At 39.1% G+C, this 25,633-nt stretch overlaps 1 protein-coding gene across 1 annotated transcript in view; it reads right to left on the reverse strand.

Moving 5' to 3' along the window:
* LRRC8C (leucine rich repeat containing 8 VRAC subunit C) overlaps positions 1 to 25,633 on the reverse strand; it is a 216,584-nt gene that overhangs the window by 60,540 nt on the left and 130,411 nt on the right. The window contains exon 2 of the mRNA XM_086953963.1: positions 17,537 to 17,678. Coding sequence (XP_086810089.1) covers positions 17,537 to 17,674 — 138 coding nt within the window. The 5' untranslated portion in view covers positions 17,675 to 17,678. The remainder of the gene's footprint in view (positions 1 to 17,536; positions 17,679 to 25,633) is intronic.

Below are 25,633 nucleotides of genomic sequence, written 5' to 3' on the forward strand. Positions count from 1 at the left end.
ACGGCCACATCACCCCCACCTGAGAAACCTGCACTAGCTCCCCGTCAACAAGAGGATATCGTTCAAGCTCCTCACCCACGCACACAAGGCACTCCACAAGACTGACCCAGCCTACCCAACAGACGGCTTTCCTTCTACATCCCCAACCGCCAGCTCGGCTCTGCCGACCTCTCACTCGCCACCGTACTGCGCATCCGAAGAACAACCACCGGTGGGAGATCCTTCTCTCACCTCGCAGCCAAGACATGGAACACCCTCCCACTGAGCCTACGACAGACCCACGACGTGCTGACCTTCAGGAGGATGCTCAAGACCTGGCTGTTTGATCAGTAACGCCCCATCACCCCCAGCGCCTTGAGACCCTCGCGGGTATGTAATATGCTTTACAAATGATTGATTGATTGATTGATTGATTGATTGATAAATAACTTTAGGAAACCTGAGTTCACCTACATTGATTAGGTTATGTTGTATTCCAAATTCATGCAGACAACACCCAACTCATCCTATATTATTAAAGCACCCCAGGTGCTCAGATCAATAAAAAATAAACCGGGTTCACTTGTACAGTTGGATGAAGGATGGGTACCTTTGCCATAGTCACGCTAAAAAGATGTTTAGGTGATGGGGAATGGGCAGAAGTGCTCCCCACCCTTTATCTAATTTTGGACGGAGAGCAGCCCATACCATTTTCAAAAAGGCTGGAACGTAGACAAATTATTCAAAGTGGACTTTCCCCTTTATTCCCCAGGTTCACAGTGTAGCCAAGAGGAAGAGTCTCCTAAAAACCTGTTGTAGACAAAAGGAAGACCCTCCTACAATTCTTTCAGAGAAAAGCCTTTCCCTCTTGCAAATCAACACTGAATGGATTAGTCGTCCTCAGGCCCATTAATGGCTCCAGGAGGGGTGCCATGAGGCCACACTTCTTTGTTATTCTAGGGCCTGCCCCAGGGAGGTGGTGGTCCTAAGGCAGTTAATGGCCCGGGAGGGGGACCGTTCAGCCCCCTTTTATTAAATAGGGCTGGCTCTGAGGAGGTGGTGGTCACTGGGGCCGTTAAGGAGCCTGGAGTGGGGAACTCTGCCCCCCCTCCATTGCTAATGTATTTATTGGCCTTGCCCCAGGGAGGTGGGAGTCCCAGGGCCAAATATCAGCCATGGGGTGGGGTGCGGCGTGCGCCCTCCTTCTCAAAATATTTATTTAAATTTGCCCCCAGGACCTGGCCTTCCCAGGCGCTCTAATTCAAACAAGCGCAGGAGACCGTGCTTTTTTTCTTTTTTATAATTTTTGCAGGGATTCACAAATTGTTGCGATTTTTACCACAAGCATTTTCCCAAAAAGATTTTTGGTGCTGGCGGTGCCCTAGGAGACCCTGTACTAGGCATTTGATGTCTGGGCATTCCTACCCTGCTCCTTAATTTTTTTTTATTGTTTACTTGGGACTCCGCTGACTCTGAGTGCTGACAAAATGTTCTTGTTAAAGTGTTGGCGGCAAATCAGATCTCTGCACGAGATTGGTTGGATTCACAGAGCGTCTGCATCCCTAGACATAAAATTTGGTTTTCTTTCAATATCTCGAAAACTACTGAACAGATTTACAGCAAATCACAAAAACCACACTTTGCTGACCAAAATCTAGCTTTCTGCAAATCTGGTGCAATTCTGTTCAGCGATTCAGCCTGTAGTTGTGTCTAAAATCTCTCAAGAAATTAACATGGCAAATGCACTTTTCTACCCCCCCCCCCCTTTTTTTCTCAACCTTCACTTGACAGATCACCCCAGCACTTTCAATGCACAACTAGACCTAATTAACAGTTATCACCACAAGCAAACTCTGCAAACATAAAAAAGAAAGACGCAGACAAGATCCTATCCTGTTTCCTTAAATAAATGTCCTGGAAGTAGACAAAGCAGCAAGCCCTCAAGACAGAAATTAAAAATAGTCAATCACCACATGTAATTTCTACAAAAATGAAAAAGAAAGAAGCAGTCAAAATCCCACTGTATCTTAAACAACCGGTTCAAGTCTTTTCGTAAGTACAGTCTAAATGTTTTACAACAGATGACCATATTTCATTGTCTTATTACCTTCTAAAAATTGAACTGTGTGTTTAACAGAACAAATGTTGCTACTTGAAACAGAACTTACAAGTATTTCATACAAATACTATATATATGAGGATAAAAAGGTAAAATATGAATTAAAGACTCTACCGCAATTGAACAGAATCTACAACACTTAAAGTATACCTTTGGGCAAAGAGTCATGGTGAAAAAGATGCACAGTGAAACTATTGAAAGCAAAACTTCATAAGGGATTCCCAGGTACAAGATAATAGAAGGTCCCCAATGTACATCTGTGAGGGCAAGATCAAATTATTGACAGTGTAACTCCACAGAGGATTTCAACTTTGCTCCAAGTTGTATCCCATTAACAAGGCTTACGTTCCTGTCATATCTTTCAAAGCTCTAAAGCGCTAATAAGTAACTACATTTTGTATTTTATCTTGCAAACTTAATAGATATGGTAACACAATACTTTTAGAGGGGTTCAGGGATATGGTAAACTCCAGCCAACATAACCTTGCAATTGAATGAGGGGTCACATCTTTTACTCAAGACTAATAAAGTGCACCTGAAATAGTAGCCATCATATTTATGATTGCTGCCTCAACCTTAGTCTCAATGAAAAAACTGTGCTGAACCTTTGTGCAGATTTAGTAGCCCTCTCAGAAAATTTCGGATCACTGACACAACATCGACTCTCAAAATATCGAGAGGACAAAATATCGAAGCAAAAATATCGACTGCAAAAATATCGACTTCCTATCTCCAAACAGGTAAGTACAAAAATATTGACTCCAAAATATCGAGTGTAAAAAATATAGACTGTCAAAATATCGATTTTTTTAAATGTCTTAAAAGTACATTAAAAGTAATATAATATTAAATTAAATTAATTTAAACATATTTAAAATACTTAAATAAACGTAAAATTGAGAAATAATTAATGTAACTAAAAAAAATATATATTTTAAATATATATATATATATATATATATATATATATATATATATATATATATACACACATATTATTTACAAAACATATACAATATTTTTACTGTAGGATAGCGAAAGGGTTAAATTTACTGTAACGACTCCAGTGAGTGCAACAGTAGGGAAAGCATTGGATAGCGTAGGGGTAAAAATTTACTATTCCCACTCCAGCGAGTGCAACAGTAGGGAAAGCGTTGGATAGCGTAGGGGTAAAAATTACTATTCCCACTCCAGAGACTGCAACTGTAGGGAAAGCGTTGGATAGCGTATGGGTAAAAATTACTATTCCCACTCCAGTGAGTGCAACAGTAAGGAAAGCGTTGGATAGTGTAGGGGTTTAAATTACTATTCCAACTCCAGTGAGTGCAACAGTAGGGAAAGCGTTGGATAGCGTAGGGGTAACAATTACTATTCCCACTCCAGTGAGTGCAACAGTAGGGAAAGCGTTGGATAGTGTAGGGGTAAAAATTACTATTCCAACTCCAGTGAGTGCAACAGTAGGGAAAGCGTTGGATAGCGCAGGGGTAAAATTACTATTCCAACTACAGTGAGTGAAATAGAAGTGCAACTAAATACTTCTTATTTAAATATAAATAATATAAATAGTAACACCAATTACAAATTAATTAAAATATTTTACAATTGTGTTAAATATATTAAATAATCAATTTAAAATACAAATAAAAATTATTTATTAATAATAATTACCTACTAATACTAATTATTTACCTATTAATAATAAAATATTTAATAATTCAAAAGTATTTTGAAAAAATAACTCAATAAATGTTTTATTCAAAAATGTAATTACTTACAATTAAATTACTTCACAAGCTATTCCTAAAAAAACACACAACCCACTACAGAAATTAATTTAATAAAAGTAATATAATTATCAATGAATCAATTACAATAAAGTACAAAATATATTTTAATTAATTACAAATTAATAATTAATTTACAATTCATTCTAAATAAATACCAATAATTAAAATAACATATTTAATTAATTATAATGAAATTACTTCCCACCCTATTCCCCTATGAACCCACAACCCGCTGCAGAAAATAAATTACTCAAATTAACATATTTATCAATTATTCAATTAAATGTAATTACTAATTATGTTTTTATTAATTGCCAATCAATTATTAATTATCAATTAAGTCTAAATAAATACCCACAAATTAAATTATATATTTAGTTAATTATAATAAAATTACTTCCCACCCTATTCCCCTATAAACCCACAACCCGCTACAGAAAAAAAATTAATAACATCAACATATTTATCAATTAATCAATAAAATAAATTACCAATTATATTTTAATCAATTACCAATTAATAATAATTTAGCAATTAATTGTAAATAAATACCAATAAATAAAATAACATATTTAATTAATTATAATTAAATTACTTCCCACCCTATTCCCCTATAAACCCACAATCCTCTACATAAAATAAATTACTAAAAATAAAATATTTATCAATTAATCCATTAAAATTAATTAGAAATTATATTTTAATTAATTACCAATTAATAATAATTTAACAATTAATTCTAAATAAATATCAATCAATCAAACAAAGCATTTATATAGCGCACTACTCACCCGGAGGGTCTCAAGGCGCTAGGGGAGGGGGGGTCCGCTACTGCTCGAACAGCCAGGTCTTGAGCTGCTTCCTGAAGGCGAGGTGATCCTGGGTCAGGCGGAGGTGGGTCGGGATGGAGTTCCAAGTCTTGGCGGCCAGGTAGGAGAAGGACCTTCCCCCTCTGGTGGCTCTTCGGAATCGGGGGACGGCGGCGAGGGCGTGGCCGGTCGATCGAAGCTGGCGCGTGGGAGCGTAGAAGTTGAGGCGGCTGTTGAGGTATCCTGGGCCTTGGTTGTGTAGGGCTTTGTGTGCGTGGGTGAGGAGACGGAAGGTGATACCAATAAATAAAATAGCATATTTAATTAATTATAATAAATAAAATAACATATTTAATTAATTATAATTAAATTACTTCCCACCCTATTCCCCTATAAACCCACAACCCGCTACAGAATTATATTACACAAAAATTAAATATTAATATTTACTTACCTTAAATTCGATATTTTTGTTGTCTATATTCTGTCTAATCGATGTCTAGTCGATATTATGTCTATTCTATAGTTTTTGACTCGATATTATAACTAGTCGAAATTAAAAACTCGATATTTTGACTAGTTACCGAAAATTTCATTTACCATCCAAAGAATCTAGATACACTGGTTCACCATACAAAATTAATGGTGGCATTGGTTTTAAAGTCAACAGCTTGGAGAGCTAGTGTAATATTTTATCCCTCAAGTTGTCTGTCAGTAATTGTACACCTCTAACAATAGTTCGCACTTATGAAATAGGGACAACTGTATAAGATCCAAGTTTAGGGTAAATGTAAGGGTCATCCCTAGATGTGAATAAGCTTTAACCTGTCTAGTATTAACAACTGGCAAGTGCCAATAAATGTTCCACCTTCTCCTACCGCATTTTAGATACTGGGCTTCGCTGGATTGAGTTTGAGAAAATTGGCTTCGTTATAGATTGCCAAACTATCCGTCAGTTTCTGAAGTCCTAATAGGCTTTGATAATTAACAGTAGGTCCAGTAGTATGCACTAATAATGACAGCTCAAAACGCCTCCATTAGCTGGCTGTGATGCAGCAAGATTTGGATAAGATGGCAAGTCTGCCAAATATAAATTAAAATAAGGTTGCAGCCAGCAACGATCCTTGCTTGAGTTGACAGGCTGTTGTTATACGCCCATTCTTACTGCAGAATTTCCTACATTTACAGTTATCCAAGTGACATCATGGATCCTTTGGATAAAAGAGACCACACCCCCATTTTCTCCATAGTTGACCGATTTGCCAAAAGACAAATTCTACTTACTTTATACAAAGCATTAGAGTAATTCACTAGGCAGCAATACAGATTCTTGGCAGGATGAACACTCCTAGACAGCAAACAACATAGTTTCACGATGTTGGCGGTCATGCAAGACTGAGATTGTAATCCTGCCTGTCTCATGTGCAAAATACCCTTATCATCAAGCCAAGCTAACAGGTGTTTTAAAATTAATTTCACAAATAGTTTACCCTCAAAGTATAGGAGAGAGACATTCTGCAGAAATTAGCTGGATTTGATTTAAATTCTGTGTTGTGAATTGCTTCTAGATGAGGATGATGTTAAAACCCCTCTGCTACAGAATAGATTTATTTAACAGGTAAAACTGACAGTCCCAGAAATCTGAATTCATTTTAAACAGTGCAATAGTTACTCTACTAGGACCAAGAGCTATTGAGCCTTTTACAGATTTTATTGCCTCACAGATTTCCTTTTCAGAGATCCAAAAAAAAAAACAAGTTCCATGAGCTTAAGATATGAAAAGATAGGTAACCGGGATATTTGCTATAGAGGTTCTAAATTTGGCCATTTTATTGTTGATTCATTACATTACAATCTGAGACAATGTTTTGCCTTTCACACCAACAGAGAAAAAACTCACAGTAATTTTTCACTGTAATAGCCATAGGGATATAGCTCCATAGTCAGTCCCTATTGGTAATCTTTTCTCTAATTCCACCTCATCAATACTTTTTCTTTAGCTGCGAATAGGAAAGTTAAGAATCCTTAATATTCTTACTCTAAGTATGTCAGTCAGTCTGCTTTAAATGTAACAAGTCAAACCATGGCACAATTCTGATTTTTAATGCCCACTTGCTAACAAATTTCTTTCCAAAAATACCAATAGGAGATGAAATAAGACATCCCAACTTAAATGTGGATCAGTAATACAGAGAGTTATGGGAGGATGCGTAGTTTTGGCTAGTTTTATTACCATATTGCATCATGGTTGCAATACTTTTCTAAGACATGTACTCCAATAAATGTATCTACAATGTCTAATCTCAACTAAAACATCCAATCCTCCTGACTAACTTATTGATCCCTTTTGAAATTTACAATAATATAGAAATCTTTAATCAAACAAACATTTTCAGAAACTGTAAACCGAAAGTATAGTCAAGAATGCAATTCTGCCTAATTCTAGAAAATTGTGAATAGTGAGCTACAGTTTAAGCTTAGCTCAGGTTGAGACTCAGGCATAAAAGCGAATACAAAGCATTTACCAATTTCCTACTTCTCTCGCATAGTTTAAAGAATTGAAAATTGACAAGAGAAATATGAGATAGCTACCCATGCTCCAAAATATTATATGAAGAATGTTATTCATCCTCAAACATCTTATAATTAAAGTCTCCGGTCACATTAAATATAGCATTGATAATGGTATTTCAGAACAAAGTAAATCTGTAATAAATTCTGATATAATTCCCTATCATTACATTTGCTGAGCGGGAAATAAACATTGCAAACAGATTAACATATAGTTACCCATCATCTCAGGAGTGTCTGCAGGTGATTTTATAGAATAGAGGTGTAGCTATCAGGTTAGTAGTAAATGCAGCAATCGGATTCCGTTTGGGGCGCCTGCACAGCCTGGGAATAGCTAAATGCTCAAATACTGCATACCCATTTATTTATAAAAGATTTATCAACCAAATTTCCTGTAGACAAATACACTGATATACACTATCCTTAATAGATCAGGTAACCAGGCTTTTAAGTATTTAAGCATTCTTATTATAATATATTGATGATTGATTGATTGATATTCACAACATGTTTTATTCATATCCAGGTTACTTTATTCCAAGAACTCCCTTACACTACTACATGTGTTATTCACCTATAGATACACAGCATTATTCTCTTTTATGAAAATGTAAATTGTAATTAGAATTTCTCTTATCCCTTAGGTCAGTCAACTAAACCCCAACACTTTCTTCAATTATCAAAAATATTGTGGCAGTACAGAACATGCACCGACATGATGTATTTTAGAGGTGAGATTGCAAAAAATCAGTATGGGGAATTGCTGATGCAGATGCGCCCTTTGTAACAATGATTTTGGGGTACAGCTCAAAACTCTGTGCAACTTCACAGTACAGCAGTTATACTGGACACACTCGCTGGACCAAGGTGCAAGTCATCCTGAACTTTAAGGTTTCTTAATGGTCCCTATGATGGCAGTCCCTAATTGCTCCATCCCCTTGCCAGGCACCTGATGGTCTCTATAGGGCGCAATCATGCCTTCCCTGCACCCAGTCATGTTTTGACACTCAACATTCGGGCCTAGGGACTCTCTGGTGCAGAGCGAGGGTGCGAGGATTTACTGCTTGGCTCTAAGCTGTCTTAAAGCTCTCAGTCCAACTTTGGTGGCTATGCAAATACAACTTTATGTAATAAGAGACACTAGCTTTAATTATTTAAAGTTAATGGTATTTTCCTATTTAGTCTGAAAATCAAATATTCCCTGAATCCCTGTATTTTTTAGAATACACGTTTTCTTCTTCCTAAAATAATTTCTTTTACCTCTAAATATCTCTACTATTTTTTTGTAATCTGAAGAGACTGTAGAATGATCACTTGATCCTTTGACCTGAGTGTCTACTGTTGACTTTTGCCTATTTGTGGTTATTAGTCAGAGCAGTTCTTCTTCAGGTTGGTACCAGTCTGACGCCCCTATTAGCTACAGCTGGCATAGAAACATTGAAGCTCACAGTTTGATGTATACATGGAAAAGCAGGTTACATTTATTTGGTATCATATGAATTATTTCAACTTGATATTGATGAATGTATTCTTTCCGTTCTGTTGCTGAAAGGAAGTTCAGGAGCCAGACAAAGGAGTACATCGCTTTATTGGAGAAGGTGTGCATCAGGTAAGTGACTGCTGGCACCCTTGCTCCAATCCGAACTGTCACCCACCTTGTTCTTGGAAGCCAATGCATCGCACATTCGATGAAATGTGTGACGCAGATCCAGTCAACTCCAGGCCCAACATAACTCACCCCTTTAATAAACAAAACGTAAACAGCAAAATACAAAAGAAAAATAAAACCCTAATAGTAGAGCGAAACATAAACAACAAGATACCCATATAAAGCATCGAAATGAAAGAGAACGTTCTAAAATATAGAGAAATACATCCAAGGAAGAAAAATGTCAACAGTAAACAAAACACGATACTTGCTGATACTGACCAATAAAAGTCAAGGATGAAAAATGAAAAATGAAAAATTCACCCAATCACACAATCACTCAACCGCTTAGGAAAATATCTGCCAATCAACGAACCTGTGGGGCGAGCATATTCCCCGTAACTTCACCTCACTTCTCATTTTTAGAAGTTACCAAACGCCCACCCACCACATCAAATTTGTCATATGGCACCAACACAATGTTGTCCTTGTTCTCTATATGAACATCACTGGTTCGCACCTCTGGAGACACTAATTGCACTACATGCACTGGAGAAAAGTATTTGGATTCCCCCTTCACAACATGTACAACTTTTTTTTGCACTGACCCAACTCCCTATTTTCACACCTACATTGTTTCCATAATTTTTCCCACAATATCTGGCTTGCCCCTTGCTCGTGACATCCACCACCTTTCCCAGATTCGTAGCATAAATGGCTTGATGACCCATCAAATCCCTATTAATTTTATATTCAGGAACCCTTGATCTCAATAGAATGAAGGGCGTAACCCCTGTTGATATTTTGGGCATGAATCGCACTTTCCATAATGTCATTGGTAACACACTTTCAATAAAGCTCATTAACAATAGTTAACTGTAATTGCACCTTTAATGTCGATTGAAATGTTCAACTAAACCCTTACTCCTAGGATGATATAACGAAGTGTGGGCAATGTCAAATTCAGATAAGAATTTCTCCATTTCATCAGAAACCAACAGCATTCCATTGTCCATCACTAGCTCATTGGGATAACACTCTCTGCACAAAACACATTGCAAAAACTAAATCACTGCACATTTTCAATATTGTGACAAAAGCAACTTCATGCCATTTTGCCATATAGTCAATTAACATCAAAGCATACTCAGGAATTTCACCCCAGATCTTGAGGGAGCCAGCAAGGTCAAATTCCAACTTGGACCATGGCGACATATCAGTTTCCAACGGAATTACCGGAGACAGCTTCGAAACTTGGCTCTTATCACTCAAAACACAATTCTCACCATCAAACACAAAATATTCAACAGACTTGTCAGCCTCCGGCCACCAAAAATCCACTATTACCCTGCGTTTCATTGCCCTTATACCCACATAGCCTTCATATGCATTCTGCATTACCCTTTGCCTTTGCAAAAACAACAATTGATGGACGGAATGTTGCACAATGGAAAAACATTCACCCCCAGTCACAGATCTGGGTTTAATCCATTGTTATTTTGCTCACCACACCACCCCAGTTCAGACATGGCCATATGCAAATCAGTCTTGACCCTGTGCCTCATGGGAACAGTCCAGACCGAACTGCCAAGCCATGTCTTTTTCCTGGACTGGAATCAAGCATCCTAGGACCGGTTTCTGGCTATCAGCCGTTATCAGCCAGGATTACTTGATTCCAGTGGCATGGAGAGCACGGGACTCATGAGCTGAAGCCATTTGGTTATGTCTGAACTGGGGTGGTAGAGTGAACTAAAGAATGGTGATGGATTAAACCCAGATCAGTTGACTGGGGGTGAGTGTTTGATTTGCTCAAACGCTCCTTTCATCATCACCTTTGGTACCATTTTGGTTATGGCAGCCATTTTAGTTAGCCATGTGCTCTCCATGTGCTTCTACCGTCTTCACTGTTGCCTGCCCTTGTATTTCACTTGAGTTATCAACTATAATTAACTCCTTCAGCACTGAGCAATAGCAATGTCTGATCAGAAAGGCCTGTAGCTGCCAGAATGCATCTGTCTTAGTGTATAACTGTCAGGCTATTCCAACTGATGTAAGGGTTTTTGTTACTCCTCCCACTCTGTTGACTAAGTAGTTTCCAGTTGTCCATATATGTGAATAGCTATTCTTGTGTATACTTGTACCACCTCTTTTTGAGTCTTCATGCTTACTCAGCTATAAATTGGCCATGAAAGGCCCATGGTTTCTGTATTCCTTGAACTACCTCCTACAGTGGCCTGAGGGTACTCTATTAACACAGTCTCCCTCATGAGAGGTTAATAAATCTATTTTCTTTGATATTACAGCTTCTGTGCCAATCTCTATTTTGTTAATCTAAGGACTTAAGGGGAAAGAAGGGTGAACCCCTGCACCAGTGGGCCCCTGAAAAGGCTCACTCCCACACATCAATCATCCAAATTCTTACTTGCAACAAAACACAATAGCAATCAAGGGATTCTGTTCACTCTTGTTCAGTAAAAGCATTCTTTGACATAGCCAATACTTGATGGCCAGTACACATCACCATCTCTTCTTCATCAACAGCATCCTCCTCAGCCACTAATGATAATCTGGACAAAAAGTCAGCACCCACATTCCCCTTACCAGGAACATACTATATCATATCTTGGTACTCTTACTAATGGTACTGCCAATTGGCAATTCTGGGTGTTTTTCGGCCCCCCACTTCTTGTGCTAAAAAAATCAACCAAAGGCTTCTGATCAGTGCATAACACTGCCGGAAAACATCAAAAGAATGTTCTTAAATGCTGAGTGCCCCACTACAATACCATAGCTTTTTCTTAATGCTTGAATAAATTAACTCACAACCCCATAGTTCCCTGGAGGCAAACGCAAATACATCTTCGCTGCCATCCTTCCACTTTTGCACAATACAGCCCAAAGACCATTGTTACTCGCTTCAGTAACGATAATGTTGGAATCAAACGGGTCAAATAGTTTCAAGGGAAGGGCACCAAAAATCCCAGATTTGATCTTATCCAGAGCATGCTGGCATACTTAACTCCAGGCATACAGTCTACCTTTCTTTAACAAGTTCCTTAATGGTGCTGTTTTTTAGGCAAAGCGAGGAACACATTTCGAATAATAGTCAACCAAACCTAAATATTATTTAATCTCGTCCATGTTCTTGGAATATGGGGCATCTTCTATGGCCTTTAGCACTAATATGAGGTTCCAAGTATTCCACCCCACTTGATGCAAACTTGTCTGGGTACAGGGTTAAACCCTAATCCTTAATTATAGATGATACTAGCCAGTCTCTCATCATGTTCCCTCACCCTACTTCCAAACACCAAGATGTCATCCTGAAAATACAGAATACCTTTATGGTCCTGTTACATCAGCCTCATAAATCTTTGGTAAACAGACAATGCAGATGCCTGACTAAACATTATGTGTTTGTAGCGAAAACTCGTGCTGGAGTGATAAATAAAATTAGGTGTTTGGAATCACCAGTTAGCATTATCTAATGATAAGCTACAGACATGTCTAGTGTGGTAAACACGGTGCCACCCTCCAAAGGGCATAACATTTTGTCAATATTTTGCACCGGTTCATGGTTTACCCAAATATTATGATTTAAGTCACACAAATCCACACATGGCCTGAAGGTCTGCTAACTCCTGTGGGCCAAAATCACAGGTGACAACAATTCAAAGCCTTCAGTTGGCTCTATGATTCCGAGATCACACAAACAGTTTAACAGAGTGGTACCTTCCGAACTTTGTGAACTACAGGTTTGGCACTGTCCTTTAATACAATCTTGTGCTGGAAAACACATAGTCTTTCTAGTTTTTTACTGACCATCTCAGGAAACATTTGAATCCAATACTCACCCATTGATACATCCACGCAAAACTCACACCTATTTCTGGTCAATTATGATTTAGACACAACCCTATTGAGATGATTGGGGTTCAAAATTATATCCAGTTCCACATGGCCATTCTAGCCTAACAAATTTGATCCGTCCATGATTATGTATACTACAACTGTAGTTTTACATTTTTCAAATTAAAGTTGACCATCAAATTCACCGACAACCTCAATTCTTGCTCCTCCATAAGCAAAACTCTTAACAGTAGATGGCCTCAATTTAAGATGAAGAAGTTTCTCGAACAAATCAGCCCCAATAATTGTAAATGGAGAACAAGAATCCACCCTTATTTGAACTAAAATACAATTCACTTGTATGTCACAATTTGGAGGTTTCCTTCTGATGTTGCATACCAAATTCAAGTCAAAAGTGCTTTCAACAAGTTGACCTCATTACGAGTAGTGATACACAAAACTACATCCTTGTCATCCCCATTCTACTCCTCAATGTTTGATACCATGCTTTGATCGAAGAAATGACAAACTCTGGCAAAGTTACTATTTTTGTTAAACTTAAAACAAACTTGCGATGCAGCAAGACAACTCTTTACTGTAGAAGTGTGATTTCCACTACCACACCTAAAACACGTGTATGCCATCACTCCTCTCACTATGTTGTTTAGATTCTGCAACTCATTTCTTGTGTTCTTTAGTAGAACTCTTGCATTGCTCGCTAGTAATTTACCAACACTGAGCAGTATCACCTGGGGAAGACAATTCTTTAAAGTAGGTATTAGAATTCTCTATTGGTTTGGTGATAGTGATTGAAGATTCAAGGTAAGGATCATCAGTGCATAACAATTTCTCCTGAATCTCCTTATTGTATGTTCTTTCAATCAATTGGTCACAAGTCTTTTCTTTGTGCATGGCGCGATAATTGAAGGTGATGGCCAATGTCCATAAAGCTGAGACAAATTCTACAATTGACTCTCCTGGTTGTTGAGCTCTTTGTAAAAAAAAATGTACGCTCTAATACCAAATTCCAGCTTTGTCAAATGATTGAATTAGTGTGGCACACTCATTCACCACATGTACGGGTTCTTCTGCATCTTCTTGTGATAGCTCACGTAAAATTGTGCATAAGCAACGCTTCTTTCTTCTTGATGGAATGTTTGTGACCATCAATGGCATCCAGGTATGCTTCAAAAGCATCCTTCCACCTTGACAACTTCTACAGTTGTTTATCCGGCAATGACAAAAATAGTTGAGGAGGAGATACTCCTCCCATAGGTAAAAAAATATACCAAACCATTCAGTAGTGCAAGTAACACAATCCACTATTCACTGGTTCAGTGTTGCACTATTAGGTCAAAGGGCACAGCTACACTTTAACCCCTTGCCTGCTGGTGACGGCTCCCGTCCGTCATGGCACACAGTGCTCGTGTGCTGATGACGGCCGGGAGCCGTCACGACCACGCCCGCGATCGGAAAGCCAGCCGCGGGCAAGGGGTTAATACCAAATACAGCAATCAAGTGGTAAATGTTGGTGTGACACAAGCAATGTCACTACAAAATTTGGCCAGTTAAAGCAAAATTCAAGGTAGGGGTATCTTGAACATCAAAATGGTACAAATCGCTGTCCACCTGACTCCAAAATGGCAGCTACTACGGTGCAGGAGCAATGGCTCGACATCCGCCTAACTCAAAAATGGCAGCCACAGTGTGACACGACGTGAACACACATTATACATATACCCTGCTCTGCATAACCTGAACTGGTGAATGATGCTACATCAATTCCCAAAAAAGGCAGAACAAGAAACACAATGTGGAGTGGGCAACTTGTAGAGCACAGGATACAATGTGCTAACTTCTGCAGGTCATGTCGAGGAGAAACCACACTGGAGTACTGTTGTCTGTTTCTTATATAGCCTATTTTGTTTTCCCTATGTTAGCCTACCTGTGCACATTTTAGGCCTTATGTTCCTTTGCACATGTTACTATATAAACACATTCTGCTTTTGTGCCATATTGTACTTTCACATGGAACATGTATATGTTTTGGGGTTCTGTTCTTTTACTGGGATTTAGTCTGAACACCATAGACAAGGTCAAACAATAATGTCCCTTGTTATTCTTACTGGCCAGTAACTAGCATCTAGATATAACACAAGAATGCAGCTGTTGTTTATGTGCACACATGTCCTATCATATAGATGTGCACATCAGCAGAAAACATACACATGGATAAAAATTCTGAGACAAGAGCATGGCGTCTGCTGAGATGTAGAACGTCCATCTGTGAATGCTGAGGTATGGGGTCTGCCAGTAATCCCTGAGATCTTTGATATATAACCATTTAGCTTCATTAGCAAGGGAGAGGGGTTTTAGGTTACTCTGTTCTTTAAAATGACGGCTTTTCATTATATACGGATTATCAACCATGCTAACTGTATTTTTAGTATGCATTTGTTTTCTAAATGTGGTACGTATACTGCATTTCAGAGCACAATAGTTTAAATAAATATTCTTAACTGTCTTTGTGTCTCCTGTTTATCTTACTGTGGACGAGTATGAGTGAGAGAACGGAAGGGAGTGTCCTGTTTCCATAATCCCTGAGAGGGACGAGAGTGTTTTGTTCTGGGGTGCCAATTCAATTGTTTCTTTGGTAAGGTTAGGAGGGCAAGTGAGGCACTATAGGTAGTCAGACTCATAGGTACTGAGGTGGTTTGGTGGCTCAGTCACTACAAACCGATGTTCTATTTCTAAGCATAGTTCTGTTCTAGTAGCAGAAACCCTGCAACAGCACTCGGCTCAACAAATATAAGTGGCAGGTCAACGGTCGCCTAGCAGAAAACAGCAGAGGAAGGCAGCCAATATAGCACCACCACTGAAAGGAAGTTCAGAAACCAAAAGAAGCAGTACATTGCTTTACTGGAGAAGGCGCACATCAGGTAAGCGAACGCTAGCACCCCCACTCCAATCCCAACTGTCACCCACTGCTTTCCTGGAAACCCATGCGTCACACATTCCATGCAATGTGTGAAGCAGCTGGAGTCCACTCCAGGCCCAGCAAGTCGTCTATGTCCAATTTAAAGCCACAGTTTAAGATTATGACACCATTTTGAGCTTTTACTTTCAATAACTGAAGCAAAAATATTGGCTCTCCTCAGTGCTTTTGCTTTAATTTTTTGCGGTCAGTCAAATTTAACTTTATTTGGTATATCACAACCATAAAGTATACATATACAAATAACGGTCTAGTTTAAAAATAGTTAAAATTCATATTCTTAAAATATTTATATTTCTAAAAAGAGTCATTTACTTTCAAGGCCCCAGTCTTAACTCATTCGACTTTTGAAAGAAGGGTCTCTAATGGATCATGACTTTTACACCGCGGCATATAAAAATGTTCGAATAAAAATTGTTTTTTACTGCTAATGTCCTCATAATATTGAGGCTGTTTAGTATACAGAGATGTAGTGATAGTGTTTCTAGATGTGTGTCATGACATGCAAAGTACAACAAGCCTCTGTTGCTGCATAAACTTTGAGGTATGAGTACAAATTATAATAAGTTATTTGGCTAACTTAATACCCACCTCCCTCCACAATATCCTCAGCACATTAGTGGCTTCTATTAGAACTCTCATTTCAGCATGTATACCCCGGTATGTTAGTTTATTAAGACATCTTTCTACCAGCTAAGCCTCTGGCTTTTATCCTCAATGAAAAACAAATGGTTGCAGTGTAGCATTTGGACATTTTCATCTTGGTTATGCTGATATCTTCGATGCTGTAATTAGTTCTGCCAAAACCACTTACTGACAGGCAGATCAACGTGCTACCAGATTACTAATCTTTGAATGACTTAAAAACTGACCTGTTTCTCCCTGACTGGGTTCCTTAAGAGCTGATGTTTAATCTTTAAAGATATTCTTGGGCTTGCAGCAGTATATTTGAAAAGTAAAATCCAGTCTTAAAATAGCACAACCTTTGGTGAGCCACAAAACTTGGCTTGTGAGAAGAGCTGACCAGCATTTTCATAGACTCCTCTAGAAAATGTGGTTTACACTGTAAATATGCAATGCTTCTTCCTTGTAGGCCTATAATAAATCTTTGGAAATGTGCCTGCTTTCATATCCTAGCTGTTTATAAACAGAATGTGTTCCATCTGCTGAGCAATGACTAGAGGCTAAGAGATTTTCTATGGTGTGACAGAAAAAAAACATAAACAGACTAAGTGAAGGAATAGTGGCTGAACAGCTAGAGACTACTAATCCACAAACATAAAGGAGGTATCATCACACCTGCCAACTTGAAGGACAATCTTACAGTGTGAGGAGGGGTGGGGCTTTGGAGGAGGTGGGGCTTCATGTTGAGAAGTACCTATGAGGCACTTTAAAACCCCACCCTGCCCCCAAGCCCCCTTGCCCCCCCCCCCCGCCCCCCCAAAAAAAAGCTTGCTGAAGCTTGTGCCTTGTACTGGGATGTTTTCACACCCCGTAATGTATGTCGTCAGTTCAAAGCCTCAGAAAACAAGCTGGAAAACCACTCTTAACAGTGAATTTTAGCTTTTTTTCCCTGCGACCGTGTGATATCGGCTCCTCGCCGGGAGACCGTGTGATGGGAGCTGATATTGTGGCACACGGTGGCACTGTGTGAGTTGGCAGGTATGTAACATATTTGGACAAATACGCTTCAAATGAGTAAGGAGCAGAACTGAATGGTAAGTTTTCAAAAGAGACAGCCCGCACTGTGAAAGTGTTGGAGCCACAATAAACACATACCTGTAATGTGCATCCAAAGACACCAATCATCAACATAGCTACAGACAGGTAATCTGTAAACACGTCCCACCATGGTTTCAGTACACGGAAAGCAGGCTGCTGTTCTGAAAACTGACGAAATTCAGTTACTGGAATCATGGTTCTGAAAAAAATTAAAATACATTTTAGATAAAGGGTGCAGATTCTAGAGGAGTTCACAGTTCCAATGACAAACGCAAACCACTGCTGGATTTTGTATTTCACTGCGCTATGGGGAACAACAATCATTACCCATGAGAAATCACTCTTGATTCAATTGAATATTAGTCTTGCCACTTTGAAGCTACCAACATTAGGTACAATGTACATATTAATTAACCACTAGTCCGCAGGCAGATTAAATTCAGGTCTTCTGTCTAGATCCTTTCTACAGGATACTTTGTCAAATTCCTCACCAGCTCTAATTGACATTATTTCCATGTTGCAAACACATAGAACAGAAGGGTCTGATGTACATACTTTCGGGTTGCAACTGGTCGCAAATTGTGACCTGAACGTTTCCTGTGAACCAAACTAGGAACAAATAGGTTGGTTTGCCCAAAAAAGGTTCGGAGTGGGTCAAATTCCGACCTACCTCATTAATATTCATGAAGTAATATTCATCACCGGGTTCCTGTCCTGCTAGGCTATTTTTCTTAAAGTTGCATTTTAAACAAGTTTTTGTTTTTGAAAGTTTTCTTCTAAACAAACTTTTTTTAAGATTCACTAAAGGAAGCGAATGCATTACCACCCCAACTCTAGAGTCAGTATTTTTTCCATGTTTTGCTATTGAATAACGGTTGCAAAATATTGCTACCTCTCACACTGAATTGCAATTTGGAAGAGACAGCTACAACACCTTTCCAAATTGCGAATGAATATACATTTGCAATTCTATTTTAGGAGTCAGTAAAGGTTTACTGACTCCTAACATGAGATTAGTATATAGGTACGTACATCAGGCCCTAACAAAATACTAAATGAGAGATAAAAAGATAAAGGAAGCATTACTCATCCAATATTGTAACTTTGCATGGCAAACCAGGAGTTGATTATTCTCTTTTACCTGATTTTCGATATATGAGCCCAAGAGACTAGGAACAGTTATGTAATTTTGTCCCGCAGATCATTTCAAGTTGACATCCATAATGCAAAATGGTGGGTCACTACCTACGCTGGACCGCATGGGGAGGCAAAATGCAAACGGATAGCCATCCAGGTGAATCCCAAAGATAATTACAAAGTTATAGTCTCAGAAACTAATTGTTGTATTTTCACAACTGCAGTGATAAAATGGGATGCATCACACGCCTATTTAGTTTTAGAACAGAAATTCATGTGTAATACTTGGGATCAAATTTTACTAAATGGAAGAATATGTCAAAAAGTGTTTGATGTCAATCTGTTTGCACTCAAGCAGATGTACAGAAAACTAGTAGTGTAATAACCTATTGTGACAAGAGTATGGAAAATTATATATACTACAGAGAGAATACAATTAATACTAAATAGAAAATAAAGCTGGAACACCATTAAGATCCAAGTAAGTAGGCACATTTGTATTTTTAATGTATTATACGCTTTTTGAAAACAAATTATGCCCCTCCTCTTAAATTAAGTGTTTAATATTCAACTAATGGGTAATTGTTTGTGACGGTTATAGGATTTCAGGGCAATACCTCATTGGTAAATATAATGTATTTTCCTTAGCTCAACACAATGAGACTCGGCAAATCACCAATAAAGGAGAGCCCAGGTGTATCTCTCCTACTTTCAAAGAACTGCATTGGCTTCACCCTCCTGCAAAACCGACTTCAGAGTCTGCTACATGTTGAGGCACGCCAGCTGAGATAATCTGACTACCTTCCTTCTAAAATCAACACATGTCACAAAGCGGGCTTGAGGAACAATGTTGTGGCACACCCTACCGACATTAACCCACCACACTCCTATCTAAGGGAGAGCCAATGCAGAAGAGAGGGTAATTCTGTATCTACCCTAAGGGATAAAGAATGGTAGGGTGAGAGAGATGGATTCAGAAAATATGTGTGTGTGTGTGTGTCTGTGTGTGTGTGTGTGTGTGTGTGTGTCTGTGTGTGTGGTTGTGTGTGTGTGTGTTTGTTTGTGTGTGTGTGGGGGAGATAGACAGAGAGAAACACTGGAGATTACACCAATAGCTCTATCTTAGTTCCGTACTCATCAGTCATTCAGTAGATCCTTCCGAAGCTTCTATTGGGTACAGGCTTCTCACACACATAACTCTTAAGAAATAACATTTTAAAATATATTAATAGTATTGCTCAAATACTTTTCAGCATGTTGGCAACTCAACGGCACTGAATATGCTTATTTGCTCAATCTTCCAGGTGGCAAGTAACAAAGAGGGAGGATGGAAAGAAGAACAGGTCAAACACCAAATGATGAATTACCGGCTGTGGGAAGCCATGCACTGAAAGACGTCACAAGGCAACTTCTACTTTACAGACTTTACTTAAGTTAACCCAAAGTTACTGACTTAGCTTCTCCTGTGCTCCCACTGGTCTTCCACCTGTTTCCAAACAGACAGACCCTCCTCCTGTTCTACCTCCCTAGTATCCACAGGCGTGGTCACCACCATTCTCTCAATACTTCTCTTCGCCGTCCCTTCGCTTTCTGATAGCCCTCCCCCTTCTTGACTCCCTTTCTTCTCACAAGCCTTCACGTCAAGTTCCTGGCAAGATATCTGTTGGTGCTTGATTAGGCTGGAAGTCCAAAGCACTCTCAAGGAATACTCATGCAAATAACCTTTCTCAGTAAATGAGATTAATCTCTGAATTTGCACTTCAGACTTGCTCATTTGCTGGTTCAAGTCAAAGGTCTCAAAACCCACCTCTTCAGAGCTTCCTACAATCCTAAACCGTGTCTGTTCCCTCCTGTTTCTCATCCCTCTATGATGCTGTGTTCCTGATTTATTCTGCATGTGAATTAAATTACAACAACTAAAGAGTGATAATTAATGTGAAGCACATACTATGTGTGAAAGATTAAAAATTAATTAGAAAACTCAAATTCAAGAATTCTTAAGAGAAAAGGGGGGGAGCAAAAAGACGAAAGAAAGAAGGCAGATGAAATTTTTCTTTTGAAGAAGGACCCTCACTCACCACCTAAAATAGAATTGTACCATCTTTAGGAGGGCATCATTAGTTGTTTTGGGTAGAAAATTTGACCTACACCACTGGATGTGGTCACCTTAAGGGTGAAATAGCTGCAAAGTATGGCTGCTCATTGGCTACTAGCTCCCCTACCCCTAACTCCCCTAAAATATAGGATTTAAGGGACCCCCCTGACATCAGAACCTCACTTCTGAACAACTTACTTCAGAGTAGGACCAAGTGGAGACCCATGTCACCGACAACAAGACTTTGCCCACTGCACAAAGCAACAGGGGAATACTTCATGCCTGAGGCAACAAACTGGATGAATGACCTTCATCCTTGGCTAAAACTCAGCACTCCCTGGCAAAAGGACCCCTGTAGAGGCCAGAAGCACCCTCAGACTCTCCTTGAGTAGTGGGACTAGTCCCCTGTAAACTTCAGGTAAAGCAACGCTCAGAAACCAAAGATGGTGTTGCGCATTGTGGGGGGTCTTAGTCCGGCCTTCCCCGAAGTGTCAAGCTGCTACTGCACCCCACTGGACCTCCGGCGCTTAAACTTACTTTTCGCTACTTTTACAGCTACCAAAGCTGGTTTGTCATCAGTCCTGTAATTGACCCCTAACTCAACGCTACATTAAGAGAGCAGCACACAACCCCTATGACCATAACAGCAACGACACAGCTCTTTTGTTTTTGCATCTTCTTTTTAGCAGCACCGACTAGGTGGAAAAGCAGCTTTACTGTCGGCCCTGTTCAGCACAACGTACAACCAGGACAACTCTGCACCTGGACTCAATGGGCTAGGTAAAATTGAACTGGCTGTGGGGTCCGGTCCTGGGTCCTGCACCACTTATACCCTGCAAGGGTACAAGGCAATTCGGCACCTAAGCAACCGATTGTCACTAATAGTTTACTTAATATTGCTTTAAAAATCTTTAAATCCAGTTATATGTATGCTATTCTGTTACTTAAGGTAGCTAAATTATGATACAAATACACCCTATTTTAATAAATAGGTGTAATATTTCTTTTGAGTCATGGCAATTACTTAACGGCCATGTTGGTACTCTGAAATGTTTAACACGTGCATCTAGCAAAGCCTGACTGATCTTTGCCGCTCTACCAGGACTGAGCTAAAGATTTATTAGTGCGAATTGAAGGATTATCTTTGAGGTATTGTGATAATATTACTTACCCAGCCATACCACATAATATTCCACTTTCCTACATCAACAAGTTATTACATTGTGTCAGACAGAGAAATAAGATAGAACCAAGTTTACAGAACAAGCAGGAGATTATGTGCTTAAAACAAGTCTCAATAATCTCTTTGCTTGTTTTTCAGTTGAAGAGACAACTGTAAATACATTTGTGTCTTATTTTCTGTGTTGCGATTAGTGTAGTGCAAGAGAGATTATGTAAAAACAGTATTTCTGGAATAGCCAACTTTAAATCATTTCAATAAATCGGAATGGAGAGTAAGGGTAACATGAGAACTGGAGGTATGTAATTAATAACACTATAAAATAGTCTCTTCGAAACTTGGAATGATTGTCACCTGGTTCCAGAGAAAATTACATTGAAATCAACGTTCATTTAAAACTATGGAAAAGAAAATGCCTTTCAGAATCAAGAGCAAGTAGCAGGAAGTCGTTTATTTAAAACTATGGAATAGAAGATCCCTTTCAGAACCAAGAAAAATTAACAGGAAGTCGATAAGAGTCCTAGGCCAACATCAGAAGCGGTTGCTCTGGAGCCCTTCTGCATCAAACATGAGACCATCACAGCAGTGGTAGCATACAGCTAAAGATGGAGCCAGGTGTGTTGCCACCATCTATTAAACCATCTTAACCTGGAAATGGTAAACCATGGGTTACAAAGTTGGAATTCTAAGTTGTCAGTACTTTTAAAAGGCAAAAAAGTCAACATTGACAGACAGATACAACAACTATTGGCCATGACAATAGGTCCTTCTATAACGGAATGTTGTATTATAATGTGAAGCATTACAATTTAGTAGCATGAATACGGATTTTTATTTGTGTGGAAGCAAAGAAATGTAGATTAACATTCGTGTTAGGTCAGGTGGCAGAAGCACTTTTATGCATGCGTAAAAATCCGTGTAGGTTAATGTCTGCTATCCCCTCATCTGTGCTTCTGCCACGGAAAAACACAATAAATTATCTAGTTATTTAAGACACTTTAATAGCTTTGCAGTGTCATGTGTGTGACAGTGAAAGTTCAACCTCAGGCAGCTGGATAAATAAACAAAACGATCACAGCTGGCTGGAGGGCAGGCATTTTTTTGTCTAATCAAAGTATGTTCCCCTGTCTCGCAACATGTGGGTGAAGCCAAAGCCCCGCTGCTGGTGATACACGCATACTTGTCTGGCGGCAGCTGTGTTGTCAAGCCAGATCATAAAACGTACAAGAGTCCTCACCCAAAGAGTGGCAGAACTAACAATAGCATTATTGCCAATGCTGTAGACGAATATAGAAGACAGCAACTCAGTTGCTTTCAGCTTGCTGGTTGTCAAAGAACAAAATGCACCAGAGTGGTGTGGTTTCCACCGGACGGTTCCAGATACCAATCATGCTAAATATGTTGTTTTATACACCTCCGAAAATTGCTTTGGACATCACTCATCAGGTTGTTTAGCAGGTTAATGTGTTAACTTGCTTTATGATTAAAATGTTGACAAAAGTTGCAAGGAAATTCAAGTCAGACGCTGGTATACATGTACACCTGGCCCATGCACATTTTGGTATAATATGAGCAAGGCACAGAAGTACAACGATTTCCTCGAATGCAGCTGTAAGAGCAACTCCCACGTGTCTCCATTTTCAGTGATAAGCAATTAGAAATAATGTGCCTTGCAGCACACAAACAATTAGCTGAAGCAATGGGGCCTATGAAATGGAACGCTTCCCGGGTGCTATTCTGGATGCCAGCGCACGCGGTGACAAGTTCAAGTCACTAAATAATTCACAAAGTCTGCAGTCAGGAGCGATATCAATGAAGTGAGCAAAGGCCACCAGTGCTGGAGAACATTGAAAGACAAAAAGGAAGCACCGAGATGAGACTATGAAGCCTTGTTGTTTTACAACCAGAGACCGACAAGGGAAGGACTGAGATATCCCTGGCATTTGTCAAGGGAGAGTGCATGACAAACGTCATGTCTACAACAGATGATTGCATTTGACCACCAAGACCACACAGGTTGGGCAGCCGTTTACCCGTTAATAGATGCTTGTTTCCTACAACTACCTGAGCGCTTAATTCCGAAATGCAAGCAAACTACTACTTTTGTTGCACAGAAAGCTCATGCATTTTATGCCCAAAATACGAAATAGTGAAATAGTAAATTCTTAAGATTAGTACCAACATAAAGCCGCAAACAAAAATCAACCTGTCACACAAAGCTCTATCGACTAATCGAGCACTTGACAGTATAACAATGAAAAATGTGGAGAGGGAGGAACGCCAACTACTCAAGCCCACGGTCAGAGCCCACTACCTGACCATTACGCGTCTTACCATTCAACCGTACCTTACTATCGTCACTATCCCCTTTCATAGGTGGCTTCTGGTTAAACTTCGGTTTAACCAGATTTACACAGTTTTGTGTGATAGTCAAGGTTGGTTTAAGGAGGAGGATGCCCCTGTCTGCAATTGTGATAGTTTTTCTACACAAAATAATATGCACTTTATGTTGTTTTGTAATTTCTTTACTGAGCCCAGACAGAAATACCTGGTACCATTATTGAAGGATAAAGCTTTTCATCAGGCAAAACCTGCTCTCCTGTACCTCCAATTATTGGATTCTGCGTTGGCCATGTTTAGCGTGGCCAATTACCTTGTTGCTGCGGTTAGGATCAGGAGGAAAAGACTTAAAAATGCAAATATTAGTGCTTTGTGAAGAAGATTGAAATGGATGTTGTTCACATTTTAAATGTCTATTTTATCGAGTACTTACTCTTTTTATGATGTATTTTTATAATGTATATTAATTAATTATTACCGTCGTTTCCTCATATCATGTATTTTTATGTATATGAAATTACTACTGATTGATGCTTTTTGTATTTGCTTATGAATTTGTATTGCCCTTCCTGTGATGTGATTGTAGAATGCTTTTATGATTTTTAACTAAATCGAATAAAGTGGTTTTGACTTGACTTGACTTGTTGTTTTACAACCAGAGACCGACAAGGGAAGGACTGAGATATCCCTGGCATTTGTCAAGGGAGAGTGCATGACAAACGTCATGTCTACAACAGATGATTGCATTTGACCACCAAGACCACACAGGTTGGGCAGCCGTTTACCCGTTAATAGATGCTTGTTTCCTACAACTACCCGAGCGCTTAATTCCGAAATGCAAGCAAACTACTACTTTTGTTGCACAGAAAGCTCATGCATTTTATGCCCAAAATATGAAATAGTGAAATAGTAAATTCTTAAGATTAGTACCAACATAAAGCCGCAAACAAAAATCAACCTGTCACACAAAGCTCTATCGACTAATCGAGCACTTGACAGTACAGACTAAAAACACATCCACTTTAACAAGTTGTATCAATGGGGCCTTGCTCCAGCATTTCACAAGTTAATCAACCTAATATATGGATAACCTAATCCAACATAATATATGGATAACTTAATTCTTGCCAGCGTTTGCAGGTAGAGTGCACCAGCATTTATTTCTGGAGACTGGGACATACTTTTTGATCAGACTTTGATCCACAGCAAGTGAGAGAAAGGCAGAAAAGTGATGAAGAAAAAGTAAGTGAAAGAAAGGAAACGGAGAAAGTAGGAATGGAAGCAAACCTAAAATGAGGTAAAAAGACGGGAGAAGAAGGGCTGTGGAATAAAGAGGCACGATGTGGAATCCTGACAGTCAACCTTCATTTTTTTCTTTTTTTTTCTTTACAAATTAGACACT

Source organism: Lissotriton vulgaris, chromosome 1_1, assembly GCF_964263255.1.
Source record: "Lissotriton vulgaris chromosome 1_1, aLisVul1.2, whole genome shotgun sequence".
Classification (NCBI taxonomy): Eukaryota; Metazoa; Chordata; class Amphibia; order Caudata; family Salamandridae; genus Lissotriton; species Lissotriton vulgaris.